At 58.3% G+C, this 25509-nt stretch overlaps 1 protein-coding gene across 6 annotated transcripts in view; it reads right to left on the bottom strand.

The window, feature by feature from the left end:
• Positions 1 to 25509, bottom strand: part of ATP2B4 (ATPase plasma membrane Ca2+ transporting 4) — a 50763-nt gene that overhangs the window by 6140 nt on the left and 19114 nt on the right. For 3 of the 6 annotated variants that reach the window (XM_037410423.1, XM_037410424.1, XM_037410425.1), the window contains exons 2-20: positions 22610 to 23061; positions 17834 to 18031; positions 16763 to 17020; positions 15828 to 15953; positions 15540 to 15665; positions 13662 to 13697; positions 11867 to 12028; positions 11536 to 11750; positions 11202 to 11444; positions 10840 to 11081; positions 10282 to 10516; positions 8911 to 9090; positions 8577 to 8664; positions 8328 to 8434; positions 6516 to 6707; positions 6196 to 6409; positions 5552 to 5763; positions 5087 to 5194; positions 4530 to 4712 (exon numbers count right to left, since the gene is read on the bottom strand). In XM_037410423.1, the coding sequence (XP_037266320.1) occupies positions 4530 to 4712; positions 5087 to 5194; positions 5552 to 5763; positions 6196 to 6409; positions 6516 to 6707; positions 8328 to 8434; positions 8577 to 8664; positions 8911 to 9090; positions 10282 to 10516; positions 10840 to 11081; positions 11202 to 11444; positions 11536 to 11750; positions 11867 to 12028; positions 13662 to 13697; positions 15540 to 15665; positions 15828 to 15953; positions 16763 to 17020; positions 17834 to 18031; positions 22610 to 22805 (3321 nt within the window). In that variant the 5' untranslated portion in view covers positions 22806 to 23061. Of the gene's footprint in view, positions 1 to 1984; positions 2186 to 4529; positions 4713 to 5086; positions 5195 to 5551; positions 5764 to 6195; positions 6410 to 6515; positions 6708 to 8327; positions 8435 to 8576; positions 8665 to 8910; positions 9091 to 10281; positions 10517 to 10839; positions 11082 to 11201; positions 11445 to 11535; positions 11751 to 11866; positions 12029 to 13661; positions 13698 to 15539; positions 15666 to 15827; positions 15954 to 16762; positions 17021 to 17833; positions 18032 to 22609; positions 23062 to 25509 lie in introns of those variants that run through there. The other 3 variants (XM_037410426.1, XM_037410428.1, XM_037410427.1) reach the window with 3 other exon arrangements.

The raw sequence follows: 25509 nt of genomic DNA, 5'->3' as shown, positions 1-25509 counted from the left end.
ACCACTGCTCCCACGGAGGTGGAATTTACACCTTCTGCATGAAGCCAGCATCACCTCCATCACTGACCCCAGGGCTTGCATCGCCCAGCTCACTCAAACCGGGGCAAAACCCCCAAGGGAAACCAGTTTAGCTCTGCAAACCATCTCCGGAGGGTCACTCCTGAGACCTCCCTTTCCTCCACCACCCCAACAGGGGCACAGCAGCCGGGGCTGCCAAGGTCCAGCCCTGGAGAACTCATCCCACAGAAGTGCAGTGGAAGACAGAGGGACACCATTAATCTGTATGGAGGGAAGTGGAGCTTTGAGAGAGAGAGAGAGAGAGGGAAGGGAAGCAGCAGACGGAAACAGAGAAATCTAGGCAGAAAACAGAGGGAAGACTTAGTGACCTGGGTTAGCTTCTGGTAAAGTTGTTTGCTGCCTGGAAGGGCACAAGCTATCCAAGTTATCTATCCCCTTGCTGCAAATCGGGGAGAACATTAATCCACAGACTGCAAAAAAAGCCCCTGCTTTTTGGTCTTGACAACCCAAGCCCACTACCCTGAGACCCCTCTAAGCAGGTTTTCTTCTGATTAGAAAGTCTTGGTGGTGCACAGATGCAGTCGGGAACAGAAGGCAGCTGCGCTGCTTCAGAATCACTGGGGTTAAACAAAACAAAATTCAAGCATCAGTGTCAGCTAAATAGAGAGAAAACAAAATTATCAGATATTCTCTCTTCTCTCCCACAGTGCATAAACAGTGGAGACTGAAAGCTATTCAGAAAGTCACCAAGGGTATTTCTTTAATATGAGGAGAACACTGAAAATGACTGTGCAATAAAAAAGCCAATTATCCGGGAAAGATACACTACCTACTCATAGCCTGGCACAGCCCTGCAGAGAGAATTCACGCTTACGTGCTCACAAGGCTCTGAACACAGCTCACAATGAACACGGAGAGGGGCACTGCATCAGAGAGGGCTCTGGAAACCCACAGCCAGATCCAGGATCCAGCTTTGCCACTGATGTTCAGCAGGGCCACGGTCTCCATCTCCGTTTGCATGCAGGGAGTTGCGTGTTCCTGCAGACACTGAGAACCAGCGTGTGCAGAACAAGCTGGGAGCTGCCGAGCTGCTGCAACGGGCAGCAATGCTCTGGCTTTTGAGGGGGGACCAGCGGAGCCTTGTGCCATCCCCGCAGAGCTCCAGGGCAGCAAAGGGCACGCTTACGTGCGTGGGCTCACTCAGCTTTGTCTCGCACGGCATGCAAGTTCACAGGCAGGACAGGGGAGGCTGCTGGCTTCCCGACAGGCTGAGCTGCAGGTGAGTGGCTCCGAGCAGCTCCGCTGCGTCACCACCGGCCAGCTGAGCCCCAGTAACCGGCTGCTCTCACACCCTCTCCAGCCTCCCAACCAAGGCAGAAGCAAACACCCCTTCTCACAGGCGTGCAAGAGGCACAGAGCATACAGGCAGCCCGTTACCGTGGCTCAGCCGATCCCAATGGCACACTAACTGTTGTGGGAAGATCTGAGCAGCCACTCTGCCTCCAAACAGATTTACAGCTTTGGTAAAGCAATGCCTCTGCCCATCCCTGCCCTCCTGGGGCTGGGCAGAGCCACAGTGGAAGGAAACGGCAGCTTTTGGGCGCGCTGTGCCCTTTTCACAGCAATGCTTTTAGTTGCTCATGAACACACAGTTCTTTTAACAAGAACCGCCAATTTTTGCACCCCTCAGAGGGTGGACTCATACGTCAGTCCTGCAAAGGAGGAGAAGAGGTAAAAAAAAACTGAGGAAGCAACAAGGAATGGTGGGGAGAAGGACCAGAAAGTATCGTAAACTTGTTACAAGAGGCAACAGCATAAAACCTAATATTTTAAACGTTCTCCCGCCCCATCCTTCATTTCGGAAATCAGTGTGTGAGTCAAGGTTTAGAGGGAGAGAGAACAGGCTGGGTTAGGTTGGTGCAGGTGCTCTCTGTGGTTATTAGAAGTCATGCATTGTAATAGACTATCACTCACTGCCCGCAGGAGGAGATGCAGCAGCAGCAGCAACAGCAGAAGTGGTGGGAGTGGAATTGACGGAGGAAAGAGCTACATGGGTTGGGCTAGAAACATTTTTTACATCGTGGTGCTGGCTCACGATGGAAGGCTGTCTCCTGAGGGCTCCCTGCAAAGAGGAGGCGCCGGTCTGGAATGTGTAAACTACGTCCATCTGCAAAGAACCAGAGAGTGAGATAGCATCGCCCTGGCCAGAGACAGGGAGAGGGGTTGGGGATGGAGGGGAGCAGGGAGAGGAAGGAAGGAAGGAGGACGGAGGAGAAAGCCCCCCCGCCCCCATAAACCCACACCACGTTTGGCTGGTGTTTCTGGGAGCAGAGGAGAGGTCGGCTTCCAGCCTCCACCCCGCTCTCGCAGGCATGAGAGGGGCAGTGTTTATCCCACCACCGAGAAAGAGACTGTGGTGGGAGGGAGCGACAGAGGAAACACCTTGGGTTATCCTGACAATCTGCAGGAGGAGCACAGAAAGAGAGAGGGTGGGCAGAGGTGCGAGCTGGCAGCTGGTGGTCCAGAAAACTGCACTGGGAAAGCGTTTCTGGTCCCTCAGCCCCATGGGATGTACAACTGAGGGGCCAAATCCTGGGACACACCATGTGCCCGCAGCTCCCACAGTAGCTGGCCATGCTGGAAGATGTTTCAGCCTCTCCCCCTGGCTCATGGCTCTGCACAGGACTCGGAAGCAGAGCTGGTAGGGGTGGGCAGGGATGCAGCAATGAGGCACCCTTGGTGGCAGGCCACAGTTGCTCTGTGGATGCACGCTGAGGCCAGAGGGACCAAGCAACATCCAGGTGCCACCGTGGCTTCCCAGACACTTTGCAGCTGGACTGTCCCCAGCCCTGTGCCAGCCAGCCCGCTTGGCAGAGCACACAGCCCTGCACCACCCCAGCTTGCCTGCACCGCTTCTGGGGAAGGGACACCTCCTCCAGACCCACGTGCAGCTCTAGCTCACCATGGAGGTATTTTACACATGCTTCGCTCCTTACCCAGTCGGATCTCCCTCCATAGAGGGACCCTCTTTTCCCCAGTGCTGGCCCATGGGGAAAACCCGTGTGCTCCCACTTAAGACACACTGAATCAGGATAGAAGCCCCAAGACGCTCCGGTTGGACCTGCTGGCTGCTCTGCACAATGCACCACAGCCAGGAAAGGAGTTGCTAAAGAGACTCCAGGATGTGCCAGCATCCAGGAGCTCTTTTCACATTGCAAGAGCCAGAGCTTGTTTCAGCCCAGGCCCACCACAGCTGCTGGCAGATACCTCAGAGGCTCCAGGCTCAGCCCCAGCGGCACATCTGGCTGCCGGTATTGCAGCCGTTCATATCTACCAGGCCTCCGACACATCTGGACTGCTTCCGAAACAGCCCAGTAGTGCTCCCAGCACATCTTTCATGTGAACGAACCAGAACGAGCCAACAGCTCAGCCCCCTGCAGTGCCAGCGACCAGCACTGCCCTGGGCCCCCCAAAGAGCCCAGCTGCCCCTCACCACTCACGAGGGGCAGGGAATCAAGGCTGAACCTCACCTTGAAACCACCAAGGCAACATCTCACAGAGGAGAAGCAAAGTTAACATGGCACGACGCAGCTGCTGTGCTCGCTCCAGTCCCTGCGCCTGGGCTGTTCTGGTTATTTGTATTTACCTTTCGTTCCTCTTCCTCCGGCCCTTTGGTAACACAGCAGCCCTGCGTGCCAGGGGCCACTGGGGATCTACAGCCTTCCTCCACAGGGCAGCTCTGCCCAGGTTTTGAGGAAAGATGAGGGACACTGACTTTGCTGCAGGGAATGCTCCCTGCCCTGCCCAGCCAGCAGTCTGGGGAAAAAACCCCACCCTTTCAGGAAAAACTGAGTCAGGGAGAAACAGCTGATATAAAACCCATATTAACAGATAGAGTCTCCTCTCCTTCTGTGCTGTGGGGCCAAAAGCTCCAGGCGAGGAGCCCAGAGAGCTGGCAGGGAAGGGTGACAAGAGCCCTTGGCCAAAGAGCCATTGGGAAGGACAGAAAGCAGCAGAGGAGTGAGACTGGAGAGGGTCTCGTACAGGCAGGTCCCTCCTGGGCACGTTCCCCGCTGGAAGCAGCATCCCAGCAGCGACCAAGAGCAGTTTCAATGCTGACCCACTCACTGCACAACTCTAAGAGCCCGGGTGGCTCCGTGGCCACCCTGCAGCTTCTGAGCACCCCCCTCTGCTGCACGAGGTGCCCATCAGCAGTACATCCAGCCTCCTGCAGACCAGCCTGGCCTCAGGCTGCAGGACACCGTCCTCTGCAGCAGAACAGACCCGTGCCTCCCCCCCACCCCGAGCTGTCCCAAAAGCCAGGCTGTCCTGGTTCCCCAACCAGGGCAGACCCAGAAAGGCACAGGCGGTGGGAGAAGTCTAGCCCCGGAGGTGATGGCATCCTTCAAGCAGCAGCCGTTACCTCTTTCCAGACAGAGCCCCTGGAGAGAAAGAAAAAGAAAGAAAGAGAGAGAAGGAAGAGCCCCACAGCACCCGCTGCCCCACAGTACCTGCGTCTGTATCCTGTTGAGACCCCTGAACCACAAGATCTGCCCACGCCGCAGCTCCATTTCAGCATGGTCAATCTCATCCACATCTTCAGGCAGCTCCTCCTCTGGAATCTCCTCCTTGGTGATGCCATGCCCAGCTTCCTTCAAGAACTTCAGGTGGCTGGTTGGGACAGTGCAGATCAGCTGGGGAGAGACAGGGAGAGAGCAGCTCCTTAGCCTGGAGGCTATGGCAGCATGGAGCCCACCATGGGCAGCCTCAACCCAGGGGGAGCAGTGTGCTGCCAGGACTCAGCCGAGAGATGCCAGGATGCAGTGCAGACATGCCACCGCTGGATGTGCCCCACTGCAAGCAGGGTGGGAACAAGGAGTAAATTAGCAACCTCCTCTCCTCACTGCCGGTATAGTACTGGGATGGAGCATCACCCTCTTCCAAAGATGCCTTGAATAAATAGTGGGGAGAAAAAGGGCAGCGAGGCAGGGGGAAGGGAAAGGTGAGCTGGGCTGCAAGCATGCCGTGGCATGGAGGCACGTGGTATGTTTCTCAGACTGGCTCTTACCTGGCCCCAGAGGAGCTCTCCCACTCCGATAAAAATACACCAGAACCACTGGCTCAGGGTGAGCCCAGAGCAGCTGAACGGCTTCCCACCAAACTCCACAATGATGATCTACAGCACAGGAGAGAACAAGTCACGCACTGGGGAGTGCCAAGGGCTGTACAGCATAGTCATGGGGTGAAAAGGTCCCCTACATCTTTCCCCCCCTCGCTGGGATCACAAGAGCAGCAAGGACATCACTTCTAGGCTAGTAACAGGACATCAGAGGCATGCCACCTGGCCAGCCCTGACACCTCCCAACACACCCTAGACCCCAATATTCAGGTTTTATGTCACCAAGAAGCTGCTGAAGAATAAGGGGACAGAAGAGCGCTGTGGCCAGTGACTGCAGCAGACACAGGTCCTGCCTGTGGCATGGTCCCCTCCCAGCCCCACTATCATATTCCCATGCAGCTCCCACAGCTTCACCTGAGCTGCGAACGTCCCCAGCACCACTGTGCAGAAGATAGGGTTACGGTAGATTGATTCAAAGACATTCCTCTCCCCATGGATCTTGCGTGCATTGATCTCGTTGAACAACTGCATCATGACAAAGGTGTTGAAGACGATGGTGTAGTGTTCGGTGGGTGGGGAGTGGAGTGGGGCGTTCCGGCCACTGTCGATGTCAAAAAACTTCTCCCCTGAGCAGACAAGGGGGTTTGGGGAGGGGATGGGGAAGGGCAGAGAAGAGAAGATGAGATCCTGCTTCTTCTGCTCTGTGCTGGTGAAGGTGGAATTAGGATCCCAGGTTCTTGCTGAAGATCCCTTTGCCCAGCTGGAATCCCCGCCACTAGCCCCACTGAACCCTTATTTCCTTAAAAAACATTGAAAAGCTGCTTCCCTGGCTAAAACTCTCTGCACACGGCGAGCTCTAGAGTTAAACATCCTCTCCTTATCATCCCTCCACTTCCCATCCATTATTAAATGGGCTGTCCCGGCCAACATGAGGTTACTGAGTGACAGCTGAGGACAAGGGTCGCCCACACTGGTGAGGAAAGGTGGCTTGGTGAGGCAGGGCTGGGACTCTGCCCCTTTCCTCTTCCCACACTATTTCTTGGTGTCTCAAAGCTCACCCGCAAAAAGCAGCGTGAAAATGATTGTTAGCTGGTACACCGCGTGCCCCAGGATGTTCTTCATCATGGTGCGGGAGATGAGTGGCTTGTTGCGGCCGTACGGCTTGCGCAGCAGCAGGGACTCGGACGGGGGCTCCGTGGCCAGGGCTAAAGAGGCAAAGGTGTCCATGATCAGGTTCACCCACAGCATCTGGACAGCCTTCAGGGGAGAGTCCTGCAGAGAGAGGGGACACAACACGTCACACCACCGAAACCACCCTCTTTTCACTTCTTGTTTTGCAGGAGCCTCTGCTCTCCTGCCATGCCCAGCGGCCCCGTACCTGCGTGATGCAGGCACCCGTGAAGGCCACGATGACAGCCACGATGTTAACAGTCAGCTGGAACTGCAGGAACTTGGAGATGCTGTCATAGACATTACGTCCCCACATCACCGCCTTGACGATGCTGGTGAAGTTGTCATCCGTCAGGATGATGTCCGAAGCCTCCTTTGCCACATCCGTGCCTGCAATGCCCTTAAGGACAAGGGAGAAAGCGATGGGGTGAGTCATGGAGCAAGCTCCATGCTCACTATCTGCCCAGCTCTGCTTCTTCCCAGAACGAGCCCCGAGAAAAAAAATCCACCAGAGCCAGAGGAGCTGGTGCCAGTCCTGTGTTTGACAGTGAGTCCTGCTGCGGCTGTGCCAACACACCCAAGAGCGGAGGCTCCAAAGCAGCGATGCCTTCAAAGACAGACACCGGCTCAGCTCCAGAGCGGGGCTCTGAGTCAGCGCAGCTTTTCAGCCTGTCGCCGTGCATAGCCCAGACAGGGCCACCACAGCAAAGCTGGGTAACAGCTTACAAGCATGGCTTCCTCCTCACGCCAGGGAACACGGGCAGCCCTGGCTGGGCATCTTTGCTGCGAGGGTTGTGATCCCCAAATGAGAGATTGCTCAGCAGCCTGAAATGCCAGTGCCTTCTGTCCAGTGCGGGGTGGACGGCAGCCCCGCAGCGAGCTAGGCTGCCCGCAGCCTCCCCAAAGTCACCTGCAGCATCTCCGAAGGCCAGCTGGCTCTACAGAAGCCGGGCTCACTGCGTTTCTCACTGCTGGCACACAGAGGCGCTCGCTTTGCAGCGATTCGAGGCACCGAAGTGATGCCCTTAACCAGCTAGTTCCCTGGTGCTTTCCAGGAGCTCTCTTGAGATCTGCAAGACTGGTCTCAGGTGGGAAACCCCAGGGGATGAACTTCAGAGGCAGCTGGACGGAGCTATCCATGTGCTGTTTGCTCCCCACTCCCTGGGTACCCAAGGGATGCGCAGCCCTGGTACGCAGCCCCCAGCAAACCCCAGTGCCTGGCCAGGGTCTGATCCTGCACAGGGGGCAGAGAGCCCCACTGTATGGTCCCCAAGAGAAAACAGACTGCCTCCTGCTCTTCATCCTAAAGGCTCCAGAATTGCACTTGGATATTTAACACCTTCCCAAAAACATCTCCTCCCAAGAAATTTCTCATTTGCTCAAAGCTCCCTCATAAGGCTCTACCCAGGAGCTGGCTCCTGCCCACACACACAAACTTAAACAATTCACAGGAAACCCGTTAAAACTGACAGGTTTATTTCCTTGCTTCTTTTAGACAGGGCAACGAAAAGAAGCAAACCAGGAGATCAGAGTTCTTCACCATAAACAAACTCCCCAAGTCAGTGCCAGCACCGTGCTTGGAGCCTGGGCTGCCCTTTACAGGCCTGGGTGAACTGCTGGGATAAACCAAGTCATGCTGAGTTACTGGGCTCCCACGGCTCTCCTGGACATCACAGCTCAGAAACTGGGGCCAAGCAGGTCCCTGCTCTGGGTGCTCTGCAAGCACTGTGTCACCTTCAGCTTGACACGGTCCCTCCACACGGGATGGAGGAGCCCAGCCCTAAGCCAGGCTCTCAGATGATTGCTTCCCATCAAATCTTTTGCTAACAGTCCTACAAAGTTCACGAGAATCAAACCAAACCTCCAAAGAACGTTTCTTTTTAAGACATCCTGTAGATTTGGAAAAGAGTTTCAAAGAACCAGAAATAATTTCAGTGTTGAGAATGACCAAGCATGCCATTAGTTTCTCACCCCAGAGAGCGAAAGCTGCCCCTGGGGAAAACCCACCACCCAGCCGTACCATGGCAAACCCAACATCGGCTTTCTTCAAAGCTGGGCCATCGTTGGTCCCATCCCCGGTCACGGCCACCACCTGCCTCTGGTCACCAACGGTGCTGTCGATAATTCCTGAAATGGAGACAAGCAGCTCAGAGGAAATAAGCCCCAAGGGTAGGCTCTTAGCACAAATTAGACTGCAAAAGCACCCTGGCAGAGCAGGATGAGTTGCTTTGGTGAGAGGCAGCAGCTGGGGGACTTGGCCGGTGCTCACCTTTCACAAGTGTGTGCTTATCCGTCGGGGAGGAGCGGGCCAGCACTCGCAGCTTGGGCCAGATCTTATCCAGCTGCTCCTGTTCTACCTGTAGGACAAGACACAGGTGAGAAAGGGAAGAGAACCCCCAGAAACCTTCTTCCCCACCGGAGAGCGCACCCCAACAGGACCTCCAAGCACCTGGACACCCCTGCGGCTGCACTGGCTGAGGGTCCCAGCAAGCAAAGGGACCAGCTACGTGTATCCAAGAGGAGGAAAACCCAGCAGGATTCAGCACCCACTGAGGTGGCCACCCACACCCACTGCACAGCAGGACCCAGGGCTGCTCTCCCACCTCTCCCTTCTCATTTCGGATGAGCCGGTTGAACTCCTTCCCCTCCAGGCACAAGAAGTCCTCCCCCGGCAGCAGGATGCCACACTTGGTGGCAATGGCACGGGCGGTGTTGATGTTGTCCCCTGTCACCATCCGGACGGTGATTCCCGCACGCTGGCACTTCAGGATGGCATCTGGCACCTGGGGGACAAGGACAGAGTGTGGGGGACAGACAGGCAGAGTGCTTGGGTTTGCACTGGGTATCTTGGGAGCCAGGCAGCTCCTCTCCATCCTCCCTAAAAGGATCCGGAAAGGGCTCCAGTGGGGTCAGGAACCTGCATCCACCCACAGCTCAGCTCAGTACTCATGCTGGGGATGAGATACTGAACTGAAAACTCCCCCTCCAGCACCTGCTCAGCCCTTTATCCTTTGGGGTACAGGGTGGGGGGGCTACCAGGGACCAGAGAGGATGCCTGTCTATGCTCACTGCCACGGCCGGATGCTGCTCCACTGCAGCCTCCTGTGCCCACCGCAGCTCCAGCCAGACTCGTGTGTGTTGTGTCCAGAGTGGTTCCTCCGGCACAGACAGCGTGAGATATTCCAGCCCCTGCCCCAAGGGGAAGGCAACATCACCGCCTCCTCCTCCCCATCACGCCGCAGTGCTGGGCGCCGAGGCATGGCCAGGCAATCCATCAAAACGTGGGCATTTTGTCTGCTCCCCCCGCGCCACCCCGGCGGCACGTTGCTGCACTAATGGGTTTACCTATTATGGAGCGGTGGGGGAAGAGGATATTAGTGAGAAATTAGCAAATTGAATTAACGGCCTCCAGAGCTGGTGCAGACGGGGCATCTGTAATGCAATTCCCAGACCCAGATACTTGAACATCTAATCAGGAAATATGTAAGCATGGCAGGAGCACAGGGGCAAGCTCCAAAATGTAATCAAGAGGCAGGTATCAGAGGGCTGATTGCATTAGCCCAGCTGCCTGCCCAGCACCCCCGTGGCAGAGGGGGACAGCAAGCTGCAGGGCAGGAACCAACTAGATCAGCCCTGGCCCTCTCCAGCACTCCTCCATCACCCTTAGGTGGTGTCTCCATACACCTCTCAACTGCGAGTGGAACCAGCCAGGCTGGTGCACAGACCCCTGGTAGCAGCTGGTGGGGGAAAGTCTGGGTGGAAACACCCTGCTACCAGGGCATTTTGTCCAGGTATGGGATAGAACCGCCTGCAGCAAGGAGCTGGTAGCATGGGGCACTCTGGGGATGGATGCAGAGGGGCTGCTTGAGCTTTCGTAAGGGGCTCGTGGTCCTGAGCAGCGGGGAAAGGGGCTCCTGGCGCAGGCATGGGGGGCTGGGGTGGAGGACAGCCAGGGCAGAGCTGGGGTTCAGTACCTCTGGCCGCACAGGGTCCTCTATCCCAACCACAGCGATGCAGGTCAGGTCAGACAGGATCTCGTTCTCACTGTCCCAGTCTGGCTCAGCATCAGCAGGGAAGTCACGGAAAGCCAGGCAGATGGTCCGCAGCCCGTGGCAGGCCATGGGCTCTATCACCTTCTTCACCATCTCATCCCGGTCCTTCACCTTGAACACCCGGGGGTCTCCGTTCTTGTCCAGGATCTTGGTGCACCTAATGCAGGACCAGGATGGAGGGTGAGGGATACCAGCGGTGGCACACACTGCTGGCTCAGCAATCTGCTCCCCCTGTCACCCACGTTCCCCATCTACCAACCAGGGGCATCCCACCTACCCACAGCTCCCTACAGCTTTACCAAAGCCACTTTTAAGAGTTCAACACTCTCCACAGCAGCACCTCCCAACACCCAACTCCCCACTCCACAGCGGCTGCACACCCCTTCACCCTGCAGCCCCGCAAAACAGCTCCATGGTGCATCGAGAGCCTAAAGACCACGGGACGGGGAGAGGACCAGCGTAGCAAAGGAGGACGGTTACTTGCGGAGGATGATCTCAGAGGCTCCCTTGCTGTACATGCGGAAGCCGCCGTTGCCGTTCTTCAGCACCGTGCTCATGGACTTGCGGACAGAGTTGAAGGTGTAGACCTTGTAGAGCTTCTCCTCCGGCACCTCATTCCGCACGGCCTGGTAATCCTGCTTCAGGTCCAGCACAAAACCCAGCAGGGCGCACTCAGTCTTGTTCCCCACTTGCCGGGGTAGCCCTCCTTCCTTCTCAGGTGGCTGGAAAGGAGAAAGGAAAAGGAAAAGCAATGTCAAACCTGAAAACGGTAGGACAGGAGCTGCAGAGGTGGCCAGTGGTGGGAAGGCCAGAGGACATGAGGTTGTGGTTCTCCAACTCACCAGGATCTTGGACGTGTAGGCTGAATTGATGGCAACACCATTGACTATGAGGTCCAGGATCTTGGGCAGGATGGCTTCAGGGTCAGGGATCTGACGGTAGTGGGTGTCCCCCACGTAGGCCTGCACCACAGTCATGCGGTTCATGGTGAGTGTGCCCGTCTTGTCCGAGCAGATGGCAGTGGCATTGCCCATGGTCTCACACGCATCCAAGTGTCTCACAAGGTTGTTGTCCTTCATCATTTTCTGCAACAGGCACCATGACCAGGAAGGTCAGAGCCAAAAGCCTGACTTTCCTCATCATGCCCCCAGTGACCTCACTGCATCACGGTCTCACCTTCACGGAGTAAGCCAGGGAGATGGTGACTGCCAGCGGGAGCCCTTCAGGCACAGCCACCACCAACACTGTGACACCGATGATGAAGAACTTGACGAAGTACTGGATGTAAATGGGGGTGCACTCCGCCAGCCAGGACCGCCTCTGCACCCCAAACGTGTCGATCACAAAGTAGAGCACCAAGATGATGACCGTGATGGCTGACATGATCAGCCCTGGGGAAAGAAGAGGCAGAGCGGCAGGTGAGGGGACGCAGGGGAAGGGGACAACCCCTTCTCCCTGTGCCACCTGCAGCGAGGGCTCTGGCACGCGCCAGGCCACCACCACTCACCCGCCTTCCCAATCTGGACTGCCAGGCGCGTGAGCTTCCCTTGCAGCACAGACTTCTCCTTCTTGGGCACCTTCACCTTCTTCTTCTCCTTCTCCTCATTTTCCACCCCTTCCTGGCTCTTCAGGGGCTGGATCTCTAAGGCCACACCATCCTGAGTTTTAGCTACAGTCCAGGGCAAAATAAGACACCACGTGTGAATAGCAGAGAGACCAGGAAAACCTGTAGGACACCACTGAGAAAGATGGTGGTGGGAGAGAAAGAGAAAACCCAGAACAAGAACCATTCCCGATGACACACACATCCGAGCACATGGAAATCCCGTGTCCTGGGGCCCTGCCACCTCTCTATGGGGCAGTTTTCTGCCATCTACCCCAGACCCACGGATAAAGGATCCTCACAGCTGACACTGCCACCGACCACACCTCTAAGGCAGCACTGCAAGAAACCCTCTGGCCAGGCTTTGGGGTGGAGGCAGGTCTCATCTGGCCCCCACTGCAGGCTGCTTTACATGCTGCAGCAGATGGGGAGCACTTTGGGCTGACCCCAGAGAGGCTCCGGTCCCACCGGTCCCCTGCTGAGCATCCCCACTCCCTCCCAATGCTACCTCTGCGGTGCCCTCTGGGCAGCTCAGCAGGAATCATTTGCCAGGGGAGCGACTGAGGGGGTGAGATGGAAGGGGACAGTTAGAAATTTGAATGGAGATTGAAGAGGAATGAGCCAGCTCCTTGAATCCCAGCCCTGAGACATCCATCACGTTTGTAGGACCCGAGACAGCCAGGCTTTCAGTTGCTAAAATTGGTCTAGTCCAGCTGAAGGTCTGCACCAGGGAGACCCGAGTCAGCTGAAAGTTTTGGAGAGGGGTGGGAAGAGAGTGAGACTCCCCCCCCACTGCCCCAAGAGGCTCCTCCTCAGCCGTCAGGGCTGGAGGAAGAGCAGTGGCCCCATGGTTGCCCACGGATGCCCCGGGACCTGTCCCCTCATGGCTGCTGCTGCTCAGTGGCTCCAGACACCCCAGAGCTCACGGCAGCTCTATATCGGACACCTCCACGGTTACGACAGACCCGACACGGACAAAACAAGCACCCGGACACAGTCTGACGGGAAGGAGGGAAACTCAAACTGCTGAGAGGAGAGAGAAACAGAGAGAGAGAGAGAGAGAGAGGTGGAGAGAGAGGTGCAGAAATGGGCTTCCTCCACAGCCTGCAAAGAACAGTGTGAGAAACACTGGCGAGGAGACGCTCACGGAGTCGAGGCCATGGGAGGAGAGGGTGCAACCATCACATCGGCCAGGCCCTCTGGGACGTTTCATCCCAGAGTCAGCAGGAGGGGGACCCACATCGCTCCCCCAGCTATGCCCAAACATAAACCCTGCAAAAGGATGGCTTCTGACGGGCACAAAGGCTTCAGAGCCACCAGGTCACAGCTGCAGCTCATGTCAACATGGATGAAGTCTGCCCCAAGAAAGGGATGCTCTGCCAGTGGTCCAGGCTGCTGGAAGAGCCCTGCCCTCCCTGCACAAAGGCTTCGCCCCACACAGGGTCAGTGTGGCCCTGAGGAAGCTGGCCAGCCCCATCCCAGGTACGCACAGCCCCCCGGTGGGATGCTGGAGGGCACCGCGCTGCTGTGCCAGGGCCACCAGCTGTGGGACCGTTGCACCCTCTCCCAGGACAACGAGGCGAGAGTCCCGCCGGAGCAGCAAAGAGCACAGACTGATGAGAAGAAGGAAGGAAGGAAGGAAGGAGGAATGCTCAGTAGTTAGTGTGGTGCTGGTTCAAAGGATGGAGAGGCTGGTTACCTTTGTTGCGATTTTCGGGGGCTCCGGTTTTTTTACCTGTTCAAAGAGAGAAAGGGTGGAGGGCTGAGCACGTGGACCCACGTTCACCGTCCAGCTGGTAGGATGGCCCGGGGCCAGCCCTGCTCCGAGGGGCCACGCACTGCTCCAGCAGCATCTGTGCGCAGGGCTCAGCACCCTGCAGTCACCCTCCGGACACCACGCATGCCTTGGTCCACCGCTCATGGCACTGGGGAGGCTCTGGAGCATCCTGGCTCCTCCAGGCACCCTGTCCCCAAGGCTTCAGACTTCCCCATCTGCAAAGCACCCACTACAACCCCTGCCACTGCTTCAAAGGGTGCCAGTGGCATCTCAGACCTTCAGGCAGAAGAAACCATACAGCAGAGCCTGACCTCTGTGCAGCACATGCCGAGCACCAGTGCTCCCTACCTCCCACTGCCACCGGGTGCAAGTGGATCCACCCAGGTGGCACAGACTTGTCCCCTGCCACGGGCAGCACTATAGCCATAGCGGGGGTCTCTGCCCCCATGGCTGCGGTGGGCATAAAGTGCACAGGGGTCCTCCAGCGTGCCTCCACAACAGGGGAAGCACAGGGCTGCAGCAGTCTAAACAAGCCTTGAGTGACAAGGGGTTTATACACCTCCCCACCGTCCCCCCAGCACCACGGTGGGCGATGAGCCGGTGAAACCCCCTGCCTCACTTTGCTCCCAAATCGAGGGCTGCAAGGCACAGAGCTGGGTTTGCTGCGGGGCTGAGCGACAGCTTGAAGGTTGGAAAAACACCAAGCGCTGTGCCCGGGCACCTGGCGAGCTGCTGCTCAGCTCCAACAGCAGTGCCATTCCCACGTCTCACCCTGTACTCCCACCTCCAAGCAGGCAGCTAAACCCCAGGAGCTCCCGAGCTGCCGAACCCCGGTGATGCGAGCCAGCCGAGCAGAGCTGGAGCAACCCAGCGCACATGCGGCCCAGAGCTGAAACGGCTGCCAGGAACGGCCCGGCAAACCTCTCCCCGCCTGGCATCGCCTCCCGGGAAGGGCTCCTGGCACAGGGATGCCTGTGCAGCCAGCGATGCCAGCCGGCAGCTCCCTCCTGCCAACTCCTCACACCTCGCACCCGCTCCCAGTGAGCCCAGACCTGCTTGAACAGGGGTGCGGGGACACGGGGGAGAGCAGGAGCTTCCCAAGCCTGGCTTGTACCGATGCTGGCTTTAAAGCTGGTATCAGAGCTGGCACAGCGCAGGGGAATAAGCAGTGAGATGCGAGAGCCAAGGCAGGAATGCATTCGAGTCCCAGCATGATCAGGAACACCTCAGCCTGCCTGGCTGCTCGCCCACGCTCCACCCCCTCGCACACAACCCCTCCTCTCCCTCTTGCCATCCTCTCCAGGGAGCTCAGGGGATGCCAGCAGAGATCTTCAAAGTCCTCAAGGTTCTGGATGGGCTACTGACATCCTGCGGACAACCAGGACTCACCTTCCCACCACAGGGCAGGCAATGAGCATCGTGCCCCAGCACCACAGGGCATCGCTATTGGCCGCTTTTCCCTCTGAGCCTCGACCTCCCCTACCCTGCTACCCCAGGCTGCAGCCGGCTGGAGAAGAGAAAGTTGGAGCCATGTCTGAAAGAGGTGGCGAGCAGAGGTCTGGGTGCACGGGGGTTTTCTTCAGGCAGCACGATCCCCACGCTGCAGGCGAAGGGGCAGCAGGGAGGGACGGATGCCCCCCACTGCCTTGCGAGCTCACTGTACCTGCCTGGGTCACGGGCTCTAACACACAAACCGCATCCCACGGATGTGGGCGTAGCTTGTTGCAAACCGGTGGATGCTTCCCAGGAAAGGGAGAAAGGCAAAAGGAGAGAAAAAACAGGTTCAGTGGATCTCCTTACCTTTCTTCACCTTCTTTTCCTCATCTCCTTCTCCTGCACCCAAGAGAGTGAAGATGATGCCCGTCTGGGAGTTAATACCCACAGCAGTCACCACCATCCTGCCGGAGCCCTCCATCACATGGGTACCTGGCACAGCAAGAAGGCCACAGTGAGACAGGACACTGGCATGCAGTTCCCACCTCCTGCCCAGCACCGGGGCACAGCAACCGGGAGCAATCATCTCTCCACCACAGCACAAACCCACCACAGCCCTGCACCCACCACACGAAAGCCGCCCAGGATCCTCACCTGACAGCAGCATGGGGTCTTTATCCAGCGACTTCTTGACTTGGTCTGACTCCCCCGTCAGCGAGCTCTCATCTATTTTCAGGTCATTGCCCTGGATCAGGATCCCGTCTGCTGGCAAGAGATCACCTAGGAAAGGAGCAACGAGGGGGGTCATCCCCAGCCCGGACAGCCGCAGCTCAGTCCTGCCGGCTCCATCCCAGGAAGAGAACGCATGTGTCAGCAAAAGGACTCAAAACTCAGCCTCAGACCAAATCTAGAGGGAGGAGAAGCAACAGATGGGTATTACAAGACAGATGGGCATTAAAAGATGACACCCAATAGCTCCCAAATCTTCACTGATATACAAAAGCATTTGTTGCAGGGACTTTTGCTCAATCAGACAGTGCTTCCCCCATCTGGTTTTACTGAATCAACACCACATCCTTCCCAAAGCCTCTCGATACATCCAAACCGCTACATGATCCCATCTTCCACCTGCTGAGGAAGGAAAAAGCCCATGTGAAAATGAATGCTACACATTGGATGAATCTCCTTCCTGATGGGAATTGCGTGGGATCAGTGCACCTTCAGGTAAACAAGGAGCAGGACCTGGTTTAGCCCACAGGCTACATCTCCTTGCTAAGGAAATGTTCACCAAGGACGTGGTTGGGAAAATTAATCATTTTTCAGACCAGCAGGTTGCTAAAGCAACCCAAAGTTGTGTGCAGAGCCTGGCTTCGCTCTGCCAGCTCAGGTCCAGGCTGGCAAGCGACAAGGGGAGCGGAGCTCCATCAGCTGCATGGGAGCATCTCCCATCGCTCACAGCATGCTGCAAAATAGAGTAGCTGGAGGAAGCCACGCTTCCCCCTGAGGCAAAAGGGCTGGCGAAGCAGAGGAGGAACCACCAGGCTACCAAGGTGGAGGGACAGACCCCAGCCACCACCGCCTCCACTCACCGTACTTGATCTGTGCGATGTCTCCCACCACAATCTCAGCCACCGGGATCTGAATCACCTGCCCTTTGCGGATGACCGTGAACTTCTGCTCCTGCTCGATGCGGCTCTGGAGACCCCGGAATTGCTTCTCCTTGCTCCAGTCATTGAAAGCGGTCACCAGCACCACGATGATCACCGAAAACAAGATAGCTGCCCCCTCAATCCAGCCAGCCTGAGACTCACCCTCGTCCTCCACGCCGCCCGTCGACTGGCCACACACTGCCGGCAGAGGAGAAAACTTGTTTGCACAACGGGACAACCGCTTTCCTCTGAGCAATGTGCACAGAGCAAAGCCTGGAAGACAGTTACTTCTCTCTCCTCCTCCCTAGCTGGTCCAAGGGCTTCCCCTGCTCTCAGGAGAGGGTTTTTACATCCCTGGAGACATTTGGTTGGTTGTGTTTTGGTTTTTTTTTTCCCTTTATTTTTTTCACTTTTCATTTTTGAAAGAGGTTGGGCTGAGAGAACTGGGACAACTGGCTTCTATTTCCAGTTGCAGCTCTGCTGCATGACCCTCAAGTGAGTCACCCTCTCCCTGCATCTCTGGATCCCTGCCCCTGCTCGACTCCTCCAGCAATACAGAGACCCAGGGCTGGGGAGGAGAAACTCACCCAACGCTGTCCCTCAGCCACACAGGGAGGGCTGGGAGAAGCACTCCCTGGTCAGAGGGAGGTACCAGGGGACAGCCAGCCTTGTCCTTCCATGCCCAAACCAAAAGAGAAGCTCCATGAGACCTGGGAAGCCACCAGACCAGACGGGCCCTTTGGCCTTAGAGCATCTTTTGGGAGCAGCAAGGAGCAGCTCTGAGCCCTGCCGTGGTGCCAGCTGTGACCAAACACATCCATAGATGTGGACGGGACCATGCCAAGGACAGGGAGAAGCCACCACTTAAAGCGTGAGCAGAAGTAGCTCCCAGTTCCATCTGCACCAGGATGGAGACACCCACACCGTGACCTTCCAGGGACAGCACCTATCCCAAAGCTCTGCTCCTGCATGGCTGGGCATGGCAGCTCATGTGGGACCCCAGGGACTCACATTCATTGTCACCACCCGGAGGGTGGTAGAAGGACAGGCCCAAGGAGATTATGGCTGCGATTTCCAAGATGATCAGTGTGACGTCCTGGAGTGCCTCCCACACTAACTGCAGGAACGTCTTGGCCTTTTTGGGAGGAATGAAGTTCTGGCCAAAGACCTGCCGCCTCTTTTCCAGGTCGGTTGGGTTCCCAGACAGGCCTGGAGAGGGGACAAAGAGAGATGAGGGCAAACCCCACCGCTGCCCCACAGCCCCCCAGCAGCACCAGTGGGACCAGTGCAAGGAGCAGCTCCCTGCCCGTGCAGGGGGCACGAGATGCAGGTGTAGGGGGGAGCCAAGGCAGGGCTTTGCTCCTGCCGCCCATGGGGCAGGGGACATGCAGCTGGTGGGACAGGACACTGCCGGAGCTGCTGGCAGGAGAGCACGTGGGGGCCAGGGCCAGCATGCCGAGCCGCCTCTCCCCGGTGCTGCAGCCTCACGAAGCGCCCGAGTGCCAGTTAATGCCAGTTGGCACTGGCCGGCTTGTTTACATGCTGCATCAAATTAGCCATAAATCTGGCACCGCGAGTGGCGCTCGGAGCTGTTGGAGCCACCTGATCCCTCTTCTCCTGCCAGCTCGGAGGAACAGCCGCTGCAGAGAGCGACTCGGCGCAGCAGGAACGTCTCCAAGCTCAGCCGAGCCCCACAGACACGCTCCGGCCGCAGAGGCTGGGACCGTGTGGCCAAGCCAGCTCCTGCAGGGAGCTGGTGGAGGAGACACGGGGCTGGTCCTGCCGAAAAGGGGTGGTGGGAGCAAGGAAAGGAGCAGGACAGCCCTGAGCTGCTGCTCCCCCCTGCCTGCATGCAGCAACCCCAGAGAGGGGGGAGTGCAGGGAGCCTGCCTCGGGGCTGCAAGCACAGCAGCCTTCGCAGCGATGGGAGGCTGCAATTCACCCTGCTACCCACCCCCGGTCACCCCCTGCATCAAAGCCATTAAAAAGCTGATGGGGGTCCAAGGTGAGAGCAGCTTCCCCTGCCCAGCACCACCTTAACCGAGCCCTGTGCTGAGCCCCCCTTGCTCTCCACCTTAAGATGGCCTGTGGGGCTGCTGCCAGCTCCCGAGATGCACCGGGCGGGCGGCTGTAACACCCAGCCCTGGACACATCCCGGTGCCTGGAGCAGCCTGGCAGCGATGCCCTCCCAGGGGGACCAAGCCCTCCCACTCAGGGACCTGCCCGCTCCATGTCATCCCAACCAGAAGGAAACAGCAGGATGAATCCCATTCCCCCCTGCCGCACACCCCTCTTTTTGCTGCGACTACACCCCACAAGGCTGCAGGGAGGGGATGCCTGGCAGCCCAGCCTGGGCGTCCCCACCCAGCTGTGACGAGGCAGCAGGATCCTGGGATCTCCCAACCCTAATTCCCGCCCAACGGGTCTCCCCCGCCCGACAGAATGGATGGAAAATATGGCTAACCAGGGTGGCTTGACTCATGCCGGTGCCAGGGAGGCACGGCGCATGCTGCGGGCAGGCATGCCCGGCACACACACGCTCCCGCACGAGGATGCAGGATGCTGCCACGGGGCACGGGAGGCTGTCCCTCCAAAGCCCACGTCTCACTCACAGGCATGACCCCAGAGTTGCCCCTCGCCCTCCTGGGGCAACTGGGGGGGGAAGTCAGGGGGGCTTTCAATTTATTGGTGCTGACGCAGGGGTGCGGGTACGCACCCCAGGGACGTACCCACAGCTCCAGGCTGCCAGCAAACCCCTGGCTGGGGCCACCGCAGAGCGTTTGCGGGGACCGATGGGTGGGGGAGTGGGTTAGAAATTTTGGATGGAGGCCACAAGCGACAGCAGGAGAACAAAACCCTGAGTGGCCACCAGTCCCTCATTAGAAGGGGCACACTGCAGCCTGGGAAAGCTGCTTTTGGGTGGCAAAGCCTTTGCTCCAGGAGACCCAGAGCAGGTTCCTTGCCCCGGCTCAGGAAGGAGGCGGCAGCCCCAGGATCCACTATCGCCAGCGGGTGACTCAGGGCGGTGTTCGCTGACATTTGTCACCCAGGGGAGACCAGGGAAGGGCGATGCTCTAATGGGTGACTCACTGAAGCTGCCTGTGCTTCGCCACCCCGCTCCCCTGCCCACCCTACCGGGCTCCAGGACAGGACTGAGGGAGGTGGTGGAAAGCCAGTGTCCGGCAGCGAGCCACCCCCCCACCAAACCCCTGTGGGAGGGGTCCTAAGGGGTTGGGGTCACTGGCACCTTTTATTAGGGCAAAGGCCAGAGCAGCAGGTCCCAGCAGACCCCTGCCCCGAGACCCTCGCTGCACAAACATTCATATGCAGAGAACCCACTCTATGAGGACAAACCACCCAAGGGATCCTGGGGTGAAGACAGCCCCCAGGGGGACTGTGACCAGCATCTACCCCACAAGGACAATGCCAGGCTTGACCAAGGACAGCCAATGCTGCAGCATGGAGATGTGGCAGCACCGAGGGGCAGGAGCCACAGGCACCCAGATGGATCAAACTGCTCCAGATGCTGCCCGCAACAGGCTGCTGTATTTTATGGTGGGGCAGGAGGTCTGGGAGGACTCCGTGGGCAGGCTCTGCTTGCCAGCAGCCTCCTCTGGTGACACCCAAGAAGGGCACATGGCCATGTGCTCCCTGGCCACATGGGGCTGGAGCTTTGTACCATCCTGTCGGGATAACGAGCACAGGGCTGGGCACAAACATCTGCACGGGGCTGCCTACCACATCACGGGGCTGGGACATGCACTCCGTGCCCACACAGGTGGTGGTGCCACATCTCGTGCCCATGGGCACAGCAAAGCTCCGGTGCCAGCTCGGCGGGGTGTGCAGGCAGAGCAGGGCGCAGGGTCAGCTCCCAGTCAGCCCCAGCATTCCGCAAAAGACTTCCCAGAAGGAAAAAGCCCTACAATACATGCTGAGACACAGCTGGTGTTCCCCAGATTGCCTGTCGCTCACTAAGCCCCGGCTGGGACATCCCACCTGCAATCAGCCCAAGCTCACCTGCGCTGCCCTGTGCTCTCCAGGGCGAGCATCCACCAGGTGACCCCACTCCCCGTTTCCCAGGCTTTGCTCATGGACACAGAGGCAGGGGACACGGTCTCTGCTTTCAGGTTCCTGACCTGCCCGGGTTCCCCTGGTTGTGGCACCGTGGCAGTGTCACACCGTGCATTTGGCTCTTGGGCTGCCACCCGCAGAAAGGTGACCCTGGCAGAGCACGAACCAAACATCCCACTCCAATGGGGTTGCACGGAGGTGCCACAGGCTGCCTTGGGTTTTTGCTTTTCCTAAAAATCCCAACCTATAGGAAATAACCTTTCTTTGCTCTCTGATCTCAACAGGATGGCGTTTGGGACAGGCAACAAAGCTCACCTCCAGAGCAAGGGGGTGAGGCAAGGATACACTGGGAGCATGAGAGGCAGCAATGCCAGTCAGTGCCTGGAAGCAGCACTCAGGATTGAAGGGCAGCCCTGTGCCTCACCCTCAGCAACAGCCGCCGGGCCAAGGCAGAGCCTTTCAGGTTTGCTCCCCACCCCCCACCCCACCCCCGCTCTCCTCCCACCCCCAAAGGAGCGCCTTCCCAGTTTGGCAGGGCCAAACACATTGTTTTGCGACCTGAACTTGGTATTTCCACCGGGACTTCCCCCCCCCTTCTCTAATGACATCCCGATATTGTCTCCCCTTCCCGGTCCCACTCACAGCTGGGAAACACGCTAATCCCCAGCTTACAGCACTAATAATAACCCACAAGTTCTCAGAGCTGAGGCACAGCCACGTCCCCCATCCCGCACAGCCACTGTGGGGCCGCATCCTGCCAGGGCTGTTCCCAGCCCCAGGTAAACCCTCGGTGCTGTAAGCAGGGCGTCTCTCCTCCCGTCCCCCTTGTAATGCCAAGGAAGCGGTGCATCGCTGTGCGCTCACGGCCACCCCGTGCCATCAGCCCCAGAGCCTGCCCCTGCTCACCGATAAGGGGGTGCCCCAAAGGCCAGCCCAGCCCGCGGGCAGGACAGGTGACATCCTTCCACCAAAGCCTCCCAGAAGTGACCTGGCACCTGCAGGCAAGCCTCACTGCCACTGCTCAAACCTGTGACACTCAGAAGCCCCCCAACCAAGTTTTAAGCTCCCACGGTGGCTCAAGAAGCCCTACAGACCAGGGGGAGACCCGTGTGCTTCTGCCCACCCCCAGCAGCGATGGATGCCCTTCGGGGACGCGCTGCCCATCCCTTGTCCAAGATGCCAACACCCAGCAAGCGAGGTCCATGCAGCCTGGCTGCCTCCCCAGCGCTCTCCAACCTTTACACTCTCCTTCAGCCCCACCCCGTGCAGCCCTGCCGTTCGTTAGCACTGTAAATTATTAAACAGGGGAAAGGCTGGTGCCGACCTGCGGGGTGGCAGCTGGGCTGCAGAGGAGCCCCCCCCCCCTCCTTTATGCCCCATCAGCTCCTTGCTCCTGCCTGCATCCCGCTTCCACTCCATCCTCCCAGGGGATGTGGGGCTCCGGGCTACGCTTCAGGTGAACCCTCAGGGAAGATGCTTCTTTTTCTTTTTCCTCCTTCTTTACCTTAAATGATCATTTTATGGGGGGAGCCATCTCCCACAAGGCTTGCGACGGATGCCTGCTGTGATGGGACCGCACTTTGAGCTCGGCCACACGACAGTTGAGCCACCACCCTGCAGCCACCAGCTCGAACCTCGCACAGCTCCAGCCCAGAGGCACCAGCCGGCCCCCAGCAGGCAGCCCCCCACCTTGCAGACCACAAGATGGTCACTTACCTTCAACTGGCGACGTCTTCAACCTCTTGCAGACGTTCTGCACACCGCCATAGGAGTCATTGAGCCGGGCCACCGCCTCGGCGCTTCTTAGCTCCATGAGGTTCCTGAGCTCCACCATGGAGCACCCAAAGTCCCCCTCATGGTTGCCTTCAGCAACCGAGTTCCCGGGGTGGTGGTCGGCCACGTTGTTCGTCATCTTGCCGGCGCAGTGGCGGCGATGCCGGCTCGCGGCTCCTGCAGCACCCACCCTTGAGGGTCCGGCGGGGGGATGCTCAGCACGGCCCCTTCCCTGGGGGCTGCCCGGGTGAAGCGGGTGCCTCTAACCAAGCCCAACTTCTTCGGGTAAAGGTGTAAACAGGATGTGCATGTTACCGCGGAGGCAACCTTAGCAACGACCAGCGTGCATCTCCCGCAGAAGGAGGAGGGCTCCCTGGATACCACAGCAACTGGAGCTGCAAAAACAAGGATGGGAAACAAAAATATCAGCATTAGGAGGCCTACTAATAAAGGCACGCGCCCCGCGGGATGGGTGAGTGGGAGCAATGGTACCCAAGGGTGGGTACCCGCCAGAAATAACGTGAGCCAGCCCTGGGAATCAGCACGACTCGACCGAAAAACCTGGGTGAGCCCAAGTTCACCTCGGAGGGAGCTCAGACAGGTTCGGCATGAATCGGGGCGCGTTTCACAGGCGCTCGGCCATGCCGCAAGGAAAACCGGCAGCAGCAGCTCCAGCAGCGCGCGGGGCCGGGCAGGAAGGGCGCCCAGGTGGTTCTTCGCTCAACCCCCAGCTGCCCAGCCCAGAAAAACTGCTCCCATTCAGTTTGGGTTAAAAATACATCTCAGCAGTGGAAAACAGCTGCTTCCTCTGCAGGCTGCTGTCCCGGGGCGGGAGCACCAGCTTCCCACACTTGCCAACAGGTAAGTGGGAGCATCCCGCTGAGCTAGCTGGTGCCGATGGAAGAGGGCTTGCAGCACCCAGCAGACTTCTCATCAGCGGAGAGACAAGGCAGGAACCAGAGAAGCTACTAAAACCTGCATTTTCCTCTAAAATAAAATGGCTTTTGCATTAACAACCTTTCAGGCCACGTCTCAGGAAGCCCTCTGTCCCCCCGCAGGCAGCGAGCAGGCTCTCAGCCTTGGCTCTCAAAGCCCCAAGCCAGGTGACACCCCAGCCCTGCCAGTGAGGGCAGGTGAGCTCCAAAACCACTTCAAGCCGCAAGACCCAAGCGCTGCAGCCAGGCAGAGACTATGAGCATCACGCAGCTTCCCCTTTCCCCGCGGGTTTGGGGTCTGGGGTCCCCCACTGGCATCCTGGGTGGAGAGGATGGGCATTAGGGACAGCTAGGGACACGGAGGGAGCAGGCAGAGCAGCATGGGCCAGAAGGGGAAAGGGCTGGCTTTCAAGTGCCCTCCAGCTCTGCTCCCAAGCTCAGATGCCAGCAGCGATGCTCCCAGACACCTCTCCAGCACTACAGACGCAAAGAGCCTGCAAGGGAGGCTCTTTATGGAGAGAAAATAAGTCTTTCCTGGAGCAATATAAGTGAGTAACAACAGGAGAATGGCCACTAAGGCAGCATCAGCACTGAGAGAAAAGTCCAGAGGTGGCAGAACAAGTGGCCAGAGAAGCCAAATGGCCCGATGAGAACGGGAGGTAGGAGGGAAAGCACCCACCGCTGCTTCCCAGGAGCACATGGGGTGCACCAGCCCTCCCAAACCCAACAGGCAGGCACCAGCCCATCACGGGGCCATCCCAGCACCATGCCACAGCAAGCAACCCCGATTCCAGCCCCAGTCACGCCAGCTTTGCAACCCCTGGGGCAGCAAGACCCCAACAAAGCAAACCCCTCCCCACACATCTGACCCAGGGCCTGGCCCCTGCGAGCAGCTCCCCTCCCCACCAGCAACACCCTGGGTGGCTCTCAGCATTATCAGGATGCAACAGGCACCAACCGAAGCTCAGGGACACCAGCGATACCACCACCCTGGGAGGGTCCTGTCCACCAGCTGCAGGCAGCAAAGGATGGGCAGCATGGGGACGTGCTCCACTCAGCACGGCGGCTCCTGGGGTATCCAAACTTGCACCCTCAGGGCAGAGCGCTGCTGCTGCCCCAGAAAGCAGAGATCACCAGCTGGGGTTACCAGCATCCTTGCCCCAACATCTTTGCCCATGCCCAGCCTGGTCACCCAGTGGCTCCTTGTGGACCTGAGCTCATCCATCATTTAAAGGCATGAAAGCTGCCGGCAGCAGGGGGTAGGAGATGGCAACTCCAATTAAGCAGACTCCTGCCGATCAAGACAAAAAATAGATAATTCCCCCTACCTCAACACATTGATATTTTTTTCTCTTTCATAGCAACTAAGATCTTCTGAGGTGAGCTCAGAGGTTAAGAGAAAGACAGTTAATTAATGCTGTAATGGCCTAGTCCGTAATTACCCCTGAAGGAGCCCACTGGGCACCGATCATCATCAGCCTGTGCCCAGGTGCGAGGCTTCTTCCCTCCAGCAGCGCCCGCCCTGGGGACTCGCAGAAGAAAGGAGGGACCATGGCAGGGGAAGGCTCCTGCTCTGAGCATCCTCCTCCAGCCTCAGGTTGGGGACAGAGACCCATTCCTGGCCCGGCTCTGCCCCATCCCACCGGCACAGCACAGGCTCCCGTGCTCCTTGGCCAGGCTGGGAAGGATCCATCCCAGGCAAGCAGAGAGCTGTGCTCAGGACGTGTGCTCTAAGGAGCTCCTAATGACTCCAGCAGCATTCAGCAAGCCGTCCCTCACTCTAATAACTCATTTCCAGACCCCCCCAGGCACTGGAGAGGAAGAAGCGCTCCCCAAGGGTCCCCTTGGCACACAGGGCAGGAAAGCCCAGCCCAGGTGGGAGAGCCCGAGCAGGACCCCAGCTGCCCA

The sequence above is a fragment of the Falco rusticolus genome, chromosome 17 (assembly GCF_015220075.1).
Source record: "Falco rusticolus isolate bFalRus1 chromosome 17, bFalRus1.pri, whole genome shotgun sequence".
Taxonomy (NCBI): Eukaryota; Metazoa; Chordata; class Aves; order Falconiformes; family Falconidae; genus Falco; species Falco rusticolus.
This window is presented reverse-complemented; position numbering and strand designations above follow the sequence as displayed.